This window comes from Kryptolebias marmoratus, linkage group LG15 (assembly GCF_001649575.2).
Source record: "Kryptolebias marmoratus isolate JLee-2015 linkage group LG15, ASM164957v2, whole genome shotgun sequence".
Taxonomy (NCBI): domain Eukaryota; kingdom Metazoa; phylum Chordata; class Actinopteri; order Cyprinodontiformes; family Rivulidae; genus Kryptolebias; species Kryptolebias marmoratus.
In genome coordinates this window covers 6,604,447-6,615,570 of record NC_051444.1, presented here as the reverse complement: position 1 = coordinate 6,615,570, position 11,124 = coordinate 6,604,447, and the positions used below count along the sequence as shown (strand labels likewise).

Below are 11,124 nucleotides of genomic sequence, written 5' to 3'. Positions count from 1 at the left end.
CATTACAGACACTGTCATTAAACTGTGTTTGTCCTGGCTCTCTGGAAAGTATAAAGTAGTAAAAGAGAAATTATGAAGATAGTAAAGTAAAAGGAAGAAAAAAATCCCAGATTGTTAAGATGTTCTAAAAAGTTCCAGAAAGATTTATTTTGTTGTTGTAGTTTGTTTATGTTCTGGATTGAAAAAAAAAGGAATGTGTGCGCTGATTTAAAAAGTAATTCCAAAGTTATTTGGGATGTTTTACTCTTCACATCAAGATGGAAGCACAGTGTAAAACTCGTTATTATCGTGAATATAACGAGCGTTACATGGCAGAGATCCATAGTGGGCTTACAGTTCACAGGATGACCTCTGGCTGTGTCACACACCTGCCATGCACACCCATGCACACACTCGCACTCTGGTTTCTGAACGCCTGCTATCATGAAGTCAAGGAGCGTCAGTGTTCGGTTTTACAGACTGCTTTTGAAAAGCAAAGGACAAAATTTATGTTTTTTTGTTTTCAGATGGAAGAATCAAGGTGATCAGAAGGTTAGATTTCAAACTGACACCATAAAGTGTTTTGATATTAATGTGCATATACAGTATATATATTTCGCTGTTTGTCAGTTCTTGACAGCTACACAATATGTACCACTTTAGTATACTAAAAGTAATGTAGTAATTCCATTTGATCAGTCTACCTTTAACATCACTTAGTCATTACAATTTGTTAATATATAAAGGTTCTCTTGACAGTGTAAAGCTACAGGAACAACTACTAAAAATGTGCCTAAAAATGTTAGCATTTTTTTTTTTTCTGTTGATCTGTGAAGAATGTTTCTAGACCCCCAGTTGATATTCCATAGTGGTGTTCGCAGTACATGGATCAGCTTGTTTTCTTTGTTGAGGTTAGAGGGTGTAACCACTGCAAGTCAGTCAAGCAAGCTGCTAATTGGTGGCAGGCCATGAGCCGACAGGGTGAGGCATGAGAACAAGACATAAATGAGGATAAATTCACTGCTTTAAAACTCATATGCACTGCTCTATTGTGGTTATAGACAGACCTTTATCAAGTGTAAATACCATAATTTAACGGCGTATTGTATGTGTTTCAAAATTATCCTTTGATTAGAAGTCCTTCTAATAGAGATATGATAGCAGCATAATAAATTACTTATACCTACTTTTAATTAAAAATGTAGTTGTCATGGTTCTTGTTTAGAAAGATAGTTAAAGTTAGACAAGCACAGTGTCTTATGACAAAGACATGAAAGGAAAGATGACCTTTAAAACTCAGACATATAGTTTAAAATCTGTAGGAGCTTTAAATTTGAAATATGGAGTCTCTCAAATTTTGCTTTAACTACAAACTATTTAACAAAACATAAAAATAATTGCTTTTTTTTCTTCTTTGGTTTAATTTTGATTGTCAGGATGGTTTAACTGTTCTTCCAGGATCTTCTGGGCAAAATGAAGGCAACAGATTTATAGTATATACACCAAATAAAATGACAAAGGATATAAAAACACAAAGAACGGGTGTAAGATTAGGAAATATATATATTAAGGTTTAAAAAAAATCAGGAAAGGTGTGCAAATTTATGAAAAATGATTTTGGTCCTTTTTAATGTAAATGCTTTTTTTTCAGACTTTGTCTTTGAGCGTTATCAGTAATTTTTCAATAGCTGAAATAAGTTTAATGTTGAAACATATGAGAATTATGTGTTCATAAAATGCAGTTTGTGTTATTCATCTTCTTTGTTTAGTAAGACATATAGTATAATATTATAAGTAATAATATAAAAAGGTAACCCTGGTAAAATTGACCAGAGGTGTGTTTATTTTTATTTTTTTCTGACTGTAAAGAGTGCAATTCATCCACGATAAAAATAATAACTCAGTTCTTAAAACAAGATGTCTCTTTAATCGGTAAGTGTCAACAGCAGTACAAAAGATGGAGTGATGTGAGAAGCTTTCTGCAACACAATTTCTGTCTTTTTTACAGAAAAGAAGGAAATTCTTGAGGTAAATGAGCTAAAACAGGCAGTTATCTGCCCACCGCTGCATTGATACAGTGGACAAAGACATACGGAAAATGCTGTTATGTTATGTCAGAAGTGATCCTTTGGGGATAATTTAATAATTTACAGTATACACATTGCTACGGTGCCACTATGCACCCACGTGTGTCAATATTTTTTTTGTTTGTTGTTTTTTTTTAATTATTTATATAGTGTATTAATACTACCAAAGCCAAGAAAATGGCTCTCCACACACACCAATGTAAAATTGTTCACCTTAAGTTTACCTCACGTCAATACTGCACATGAAAACAAAAAATAAAATAAAAAAAGGTTTGTGTACACTTTGAAGCAAAGCAAAACAAACATAAAAAATTAAGTAACATTTTCTTTTTTTTCAGTAATAATACACCCTTGCAAATAATTGACCGTTTTGTTCTTTATAAAGAAGAATGTGAACACAAACATGATGGCATCATTGTTTTTAAGTTGAATTAAAAACTTTACATTGAACTGTACAAGATATTATGATAAACTATTTACATTGTCAGACATAAACTTCTTTTTTAAAGCAGCAACAGACACTATGTAATTCATTTTCTCTAATAACACCCAAACAATACTTGCCATGAGCTTCGGTACCTGCCAGGAGAGGAAATAATCAAAAGGACTTTTATGCGGTAAATTGTTTCAGGCTGCCAGCTTTTTTAAAACAATGGCTCCAGTCATAGAAGAGCCCCACACAGTGTTGCTTGAAAAGACAACTCTTAAAAGCAGAGTACCAAAGGCAACTAAAAATGTTGCCCCAAACAACTATTTTTACACATCTGAACAGCAGCTAGCATGTCAGTCCAGCATGTCAGTGAATTGTGCTGATTAAATTAACACAGAGAACATTCTCGCCATATACATCACAAAGTTCAGACAGAGGAAAAATAAAATCAAATTACAGTAATGTTGAAACAGCATAGAATCATTTGTCCTCAGTTCATTTAAACGATTTGCATGTCTTACAAGTGAAAAAAGAACGAACAAACTGTGAGGGCTACATTTGCAGATTCTGGATAGTCAAAGACACGTTCATTAAGAAAAAAATAAACAATGGCAGCATACAAAACAAATGGCAAAGTAAAAGTGAACTAAGAGAATGCACAATATCTGTGCATTTTACAACATTAAAAACAATAAATACTTGCGCACTCCCACATTAAAAAGAAACCTAACATCATTTGTTTGAATTAGAAAAAAAGAGAAAATGTTTTTTTTTAAATTAGAGCTATGCCAATGCAAGCCAAATGCATGCAGATATTTTCAGATGATCGCAGCTCCCTATGCAAAAAAAAAAAAAAAATGCCACAAAACACAAATGAGGATTTACAGCATACCATTTAGATTGTATTTGATTGGAAACACATGAATGAATAATTATTTTTACACCAAGTGCTTGTTGTTTGAGTTAGTACCTTTTTAAGTTTGATGTTGGTGCACTGATTAGTTAACTGTTGAGACCAATACTATTTTTTTTTCATTTATCAGAAAATAATCAGCATCTACATGAGGTACAGTGACTTGTCAAACATTAGGACACATAAAAAATAAAGTAAAAAAGAGAAAATAAAATAAAACAGCCAAATACATAACTTATACTAATGGACAAAAAAAAATGTTCATATTTACAGAAAAATGAGATGGTGAATTATCTAGAAACCATTTTTAGCTCCAATTATTATTTTTTAATTATTTTCTGATTGTCCATGTTGCTCTTTTACTGTCAATTTTAGAGCCAGCAATGGCTAATAATAAATAAAATATGTTGATACCTACAGTATCAAATATAGTCTACAATGCACTGACGTCTGTTGTTCCACAGCTCTCTGAGCCTGCTGTTGAATTTTCTGCTCAATTTCTTGTGCTGAGTCTGTCTCCGAGGCAGCCCTGAAGCCTCAACAAAGTGTTCATTCATCACATGTGTCTTTGCATAAATACACAAAATAAGTAGACAAACAAACAATAAAACTCAAAGCCAGTAAGCGTGACAACAAACCCGTTTGAGTCTATCCGGGGAATCTTGTTCATTCATGATGATTTTCCTCAAACAACTTCACATTAATCAGAATTGATAAAAATACAATTTATATCCAGTGCTTATAACACAATGTCTCTTTATGAGTTCATGAGTTCATGTCGTCTTTTTCTTATTTTTTTTTGTGTTTTTGCTATATAAGCACAGTCAAGTTTCACTTCCATGAAGAGTCCAACAGCCAGCCAACAAAAGCAGTGTGGCATGGTCAGGAAATTATTTACAATCACAAACAAATCAATTTAACCACCAGCAAACAGGAGGAAACCTTTAAAGATACCAAACAGGTTGACTTGGAGAGAAATCCACTTATGTTTGTTTATAGGAGCGCATCCATAAACTGCTTTGTTCCTCAAAGGAGAAAAGATGTACCGAGGGGGGAACAAGGAATCACCAATAAGATGATTTGTACATGAATTGTGTTTAAATGTTTCCAAAGGTTTAAGTAATGCAAATCAGCACTGAATGGTATTGGCAATAGGACTGTGGTAGATAAGTAAGCCAAAAAATAAAAAGCCATCTGTACCGATTAGAGCCAGGAGAAAAATGCAGTGACCCGCACTGGGGATTTTGACCAGTTAAAGACAGTGACCAGCTATTCAGATCCTTCACAAAGCTCTGCACTCACTCTGAAATGGACAAGTTCAAGGGCAAGGGAGGGGAATAACTGGACTCATGCATTAATAATGCTGTATTTCAGATGATACCCAGTCGTCAGTCATTTTAATAATCCCCCACAGCTTGATGTACTTGTTCCATCTGCTCGCCAGTGCCTGGTGATTGGGCCAGGGTGAAAGCCCTGTTGAGGCCTTACTTCCAGCACTTTGATGGAGAGCACAATGAGGGACACAAACCCCGTTTTTATTGTTTCCTACCCTTCCCCGCTGTTTTCTCCTTTTCAGAGCCAGATGGTGCCCCCTGGGTGCTAAGGTTGCCACAGACCGGGGTCAGAGCAGGGAACGGCAGGGAGAAGAGCCACTTAGACCTTCTGCTCCATGCAGTATCTGAGCCTCAACATCAAGGCCTTGAATGCTAAAGGTATTTCATGCAGCAGCAAAGTCACCAGAATTTGTGTTGTATGTTTGAGTTTTTACATTTTGTTTTCCTTGTATATTAAAAAATAGATGTATTTGGTGTATCAAATGATGTAGCAGATATTTTAATGCATTATATAAAATAAAAGAAATATACTTCAGGGTGGCAAATAATTAATAGAAGTGCACCATTGTGAAATGAATGTTATAAGTCACCTTTTGTTGAATGTACACAAGAGATTAGAAGGCCTGTTTTCAGCCTTTTTTCTTTGTTCACTGTGACTTCAGTAATCATCAACCTGATAACTGTGCTCTGTTTTAAGACTTCTTAGTGTTAGTTTAAGATTTACAATGCTAAAAAATTACTTTTTAAGACCTAAGACTTTAAACACGCCATCCAAAAGAGGCTAAACTGTTTGACAGAATGTACTGTAGCTTTACAACTACACATTGTACAACATCAATTTAAGATTGTAATGCCACCAAAGCTGCCTTTCGTTTCTGTTCCAATCCTGCAGATTGGAGGCCTTTGGCCCTTTTAATATTCTGGCCTGATTACAATCACTGATTAAGATCTTTGTGAGTCCGACTGGGTTGCAGAGCTGGAAACGATTGAAGGATACCACAATGTTTTGTGTGGACTGGGACAAGGGAAAAAAAAAGGGGGTGTCATTGTTGATCACTGCATTCACTTTCCTGAAATACAGCTAGCATCACAAGCTTTAGTCTCCCCCCATTTTGTAACCTCCTGTAGAGCTCTTTGCCTCCAAGTTCCTGAGTTTCATTTGTCTGCTCTGTTCAGGTGAGAAAAAACCGGTCGATGAAGAAACAAAGATTGTCTAAGACTTACAAACAAAGCCTCTCCCAAAGGGCTTTTACAGGAAATGAAATGTTTGGCACTTTCACAAAAAATTATCTTGTTTTATAATAATAATAATAATAATAATAATAATAATAATAATAATAATAATAATAATAATAATAATAATAATAATAATAATAATAATAATAGATTACTTAGTTTAATGAATTTGAAATATATTGTAATGACCATATTTTTTCCTCATGATTAAAAACATTCACAAGCTGTTGGCTGGCACACTTTACCTGAGTGAGATTGCTATCCCCATCTTGGACAGTTAGGTCATGAAGCAAAAACATAGAACTAAATTAAAACAATTTGACTGTTTGTAACAAATGTTTAACTTCAAGTTCTGGGTTTTGCTTTAGACAATGAACGAATTATGTAAATGTCCATGATCTCCAATGAAAAACAAACAATGAGTAAAAAAAAAAAAAAAAAACAAATATAAATTATCACAACAAAAATGCTTTACAAACTTAAAGAAATCATTAAGACCAAATAGCTTCTGACTGATGAAGCCATAGCTGCATGCTGGCTTCTACATGTTACATTATGTTTTCTTATAAACATTTTCAAACCTTTGTGGTACAGTTCTTGTTTTTTTCTTTTGCTCTTTCCCTCCCTCAGACCAGAACAGCCCTTCGGAGGTCCTCCTGTGTGAGTGTTGTGTCTGCTTTGTTTTAGCCTTCTCTGTTAAAAAGGTCTCAGTTGGCGCTGACTGGCTCTTGTGTGTCATTTTCACTGCTATAGTCTGATTTGGGCTCATCCTCGAAATCTTCATACATGTCCATCTCATCCTCAGCGTTGACCGGCTCGTTGTTGTTCACCATGCTACTGGGCTCTAGCTTCATGTTGTAAGTGCTCTGAATGACGGGAATGGACGGCTCAGGACTCACTGACGCGCTCGAGCACTCTGATGTCATCTGAGGTGAGGGTGTGGTGGTCGCCATGGTGATGGCCCCAGGATAGACCATGCTGGCGCTGGTGGTGATGGGAATCTGCGGTGGCTGGCTGGACAAACAAGCAACAGATAAAACTACAATTATTCACAATCCTTTGTTTTTAACACAAAATTGTACTTTAAAAAAAACACATAAAAAGAATGTTAAAACGCAGATTAGAATCATCCTCGCACATCTTTAAACTAAATAAAATTATTTTGACGCAGCACTTATTTGTGATAGCTACATTAGGGATTTCTTCCAGCAGTCTGCTTCAGGCCAGCAGCTCTGTGAAAATGATTTGGGAGAAGAGAGTTTTTCCTGACAGCTCCCGTTTTGAGCTGTTCAGAAACACTACCCAGTTTATTGGTGACATAAAACCAATGCAAGGTTAGTGCTGCTCTTGTCTGCTGTTGCGCAGCATGATTGATACCACAGCCACTGAAGCTTATGACTGACATGGGAACACCTGGAGAAGAGTTCTCCTGCTAACCACACACAGTAAATTAAAGTGTTGGGCTAGAGACTGCTGCCCTCCAGACTTCTCTGAGTGTATACTTACAACTTATATCCTATAATAGTCTCTGCACTCCATGCTCAATTTAAAAACTGACATTGTATAAAATTTCTTAAATCACAGCTATTGAAAAACACTTAATTTTAAAGAGCATACCTTGTCTCATAACCACTACAATAGAGGTTAACTCAACACTCAGTCTGGAAAATATGTTTAAGAGCAAGATCTAGGCAGTCAAAAGAATGTAGTGTCTCTTACAATTTTACAATTTCCTGTGGTTGAACTGTGGAGTTTCTGAGAGTGCACATACCCCACAGTGAAGAACTGCCTCATTTCTTGTCGCCGTGAGCGCATCATCTGCTTGTACTCTCCAATGCGGAGTTTTTTTCCGTCAATAATGCAGGTCCTCTTAGGTCGTGGCTTGTACTTGTAGTTTGGATATTTCTCTAGATGGAGTTTACTGAGACGAGCCTGCTCTTCGTAGTATGGCTGCTTGTCCTGGTTAGACATAGACTTCCACCTAGAACCTGCAGAACAAGATGATTTATGGTTGAAGTAATATGGTGGGTCAGTATTTTTTAAAATGTGGTTTAAACAAGTTATAGTGAATAGGAGAAGGTGACTGTCATAACTCTGTCTTTAACAACATACTGGGGATCTGTGTTTTGCACAGTAAGTATCTTACCTGATGCTGATAACCATTTTAAATGGCCTCATTTAAAGAGTTAACTTGACTGTTTGGTCATGCTAACAACCAGTCAGAGAAAGGCCAAAACATCTCTGTTATGATGGCCCATTTTAGGTATGTCAGGATAAGCAATAAAGACCTTCATTACAACCTACTATTCCAAATGTTTTACACTGGTTCATGTTGAGTTTTTTTTCTGAACTGTTACACTTCTGCATTATATGGTTATTCACATAGTTTATTGTTATTTACACTGAAGACAAAACTGTCTGTGACATGTTACCAGTAACAGTCCCATGTGAAAGACATTGCAAAGCAAAACATGTTAAGTGCAGTCTGGCAGACAATCTATCTGATGTGATTTTATTGATTTTTACACCTCTTTTCTTTTTTTATCAGAAATTTGCTCTGGCTGATTACACTTATGGTTGTTTTTGCTATATGTGTTTCATAAAGAACATTAATGGTAACAGACTGCAGACTTACAGTTCTCAGTGCAAATAGCCATGGAGTTCAAAGTAAATAACAATCAAATGTGAAACTGATGATGATAGTGTTTTAAAAATAGTATTTACATAAACTACTCTAACATTTTTGAGAATGGAGGTGTTTTAAGATGGCAAAAAAACCTTTAATCTTGGTCCCAGTCTGAATTCCTTTATAACTTGTCTGTTTCTCCAAACTATGGTTGTTTAGAGAGCTATCTACAATAAAGAAGATACTGACTGCTTAAAATCTCTTTGTAGAACCCCACATTTGAAATCGGTGAATAATTCATTTTAAAAACAGCACTGACCTAACAGTTATGTTGAAAGAGTCAGTAATTTTAATTCTGGTTAAATGTAACTGCACTGGGTCAAACGTTAATTTGACAGAGAAGTTAATTTTATACAACCATTTATTGAAAATTATGCACAAAGATTTATTGTTCATTCTGCAACAACCTCTTGATAGGTGTGCCGATGCACATCATCCTAAAGGAGAGACAAGCTTGTTCCCTTACTGTCTGACAGTAAGGAACAACAAGCCAGTGTAGTAAATACTAGAGCTCCATGAAGTGCACCACGCTGGCATGGATGACAGCACTTTTAACAGCTCTGATGTATGGACTCCAGTGCTGAGGGGACAAGACCCATTTAGTCTCTGTCATTTTTCATGACAAACACTTATGGTAGTGATGGGCTATAAATCCATCTGTATGCTGAGGTGAACTGATGCACAACAGCCTATGCAGTCACACACTCACTCTCTCCTGCAAATTTCATCTTATATTTACATATCAGAGAGCAATAAAGCCATCTAAATGTACAAAAGTAAAATGCTTGGTAAGTCTGTAAATTTAGAAAGTTTAGGTTGGATCGTAAAACAAAATTCTCTTACAAAAAAACCCTATCTCTTTAGTAAGCAGGAAGCTATACCTATAGCATATAATATACTGCATAATTTAATTAATTGTTATTGCAATTTTTAGTGCATGTCTGACAAAACACAAAGATTAACACTGAGATATCTTAAACATTCACAGAAAACTAGAAGTTCTGCATTTTTGGCATAAATTGCATCTGTTAAATTTGATTTCAAAGGTCTTACCCAAAATCTTGCTTATGTTGGAGTTGTGCATGTCAGGGAAGGCCTGGAGGATCTTGCGCCGCTCATCTTTGGCCCACACCATGAATGCGTTCATAGGCCTTTTAATGTGGGGCTCGTTGCTGTTCCGTCCACGGGACTCCCTGAAGACTCGCGCCTCGGTGGATCCAGCACCTCCTGTTGGCCAACAATAACAGGGTTGGGATTTATCTGCAGAGCCATTGACTTCCCTGGACCCTGGAAACGCCAGAGCAGCAGCAGGAAGAAGAGAGAGTGAGGCAAGGCATTGATTAAATGACGAGCCAAGTTTAAACTCTCCTTCATCTACTATCATTGCCTGTTTTATCATTATAATGAATATTGTTTTAAATGAGAGCAGAGAGAAGTATCTTTTGGGATGGAATTTTCTGTTGAGTGAAAAATCTGACCTGAAAGAATTAAGTGCTACAAAACTGAATGCACAATTAGTTTGCATGGAGCCGACTTCAAAAACAGTTAAATGCTTCGTCTTTAAATGTTCACTTTTCTCATGCACACACGTCTCAGTTTGACATCCACTCTGCCCACAAAATGTGCCTAAATAAATAATAAATAAGAGACTTGAGGCAGTCTTTAAAATTAAAAACTCCAGGAGGGATCTAAAACTTTGGCAAATCTTAATAAAGCATTCCTCCAAAGTACATTTTTAACATGTAGATGCACAAATAAATAAATTCTTTTTAGTCATTCCACCACTCTTTTGGAATATTTTCCTCTTCTCCTCTAAGCGTACAAACACACAAACAAATCAGGTCCACATTAGCGTGGAGAGAGTGTGCCGATTCTGCAAAGTGCTGTTTCTCAATCAGGGCATTCACAATCAGCATAAGAGAGTTTCTCTCAGTATTAAACTGTACATCAAACTGATAATGATTTCTGTTTGCATGCGCATTTGCTTCCTTTTATATGTAAGATGTGAAAGAATTAAATAAAAGCAATATGAATATTTAAACAAACAAAAACATGTTGATAAACAAGGCTTGAAAAATAAGACAAAAAAAGCCTTCCATATGCTACGATACATCTTTAATGATCTCAAATCTGGAAAAGAAAGCTTGGGATGACTCATGCATATTTCATCATCCACATGTGAAGTCTTCTCATTAGACCGTTTCACAAGCAGCCTTGGCACACGTTACCTGGGGTTTGATTTCTATTATTATTTCAGTTGATAAACAAATCAAACTCTTAATGAGTAATAGAGGGCTGTGCAGAAACATTAATTCTAAACCCTCAGAAATCTCATGCAGCACTAATCACTAATAACATTACTGCACCATTTTCAACCTCAAGAGTTAGAATTTTTTTTCGTCTCAAAAAAAAAAAGAATCTTGTGTCCTATTAAAGTAGATGCTTGATTAAGTGCTAAA

At 35.8% G+C, this 11,124-nt stretch overlaps 1 protein-coding gene across 4 annotated transcripts in view; it reads right to left on the bottom strand.

Annotated features, from left to right (window-relative positions):
* Nucleotides 1–1,886: 1,886 nt before the first annotated feature.
* The window catches only part of sox6 (SRY-box transcription factor 6), a 125,245-nt gene continuing 116,007 nt past the window's right edge, over nucleotides 1,887–11,124 (bottom strand). For 3 of the 4 annotated variants that reach the window (XM_017441915.3, XM_017441921.3, XM_017441928.3), the window contains 3 exons: nucleotides 9,719–9,892; nucleotides 7,751–7,967; nucleotides 6,687–6,993 (listed from right to left, as the gene is read on the bottom strand). In XM_017441915.3, the coding sequence (XP_017297404.1) occupies nucleotides 6,687–6,993; nucleotides 7,751–7,967; nucleotides 9,719–9,892 (698 nt within the window). Of the gene's footprint in view, nucleotides 6,994–7,750; nucleotides 7,968–9,718; nucleotides 9,893–11,124 lie in introns of all 4 variants that reach the window. The other variant, XM_017441909.3, reaches the window with a different exon arrangement.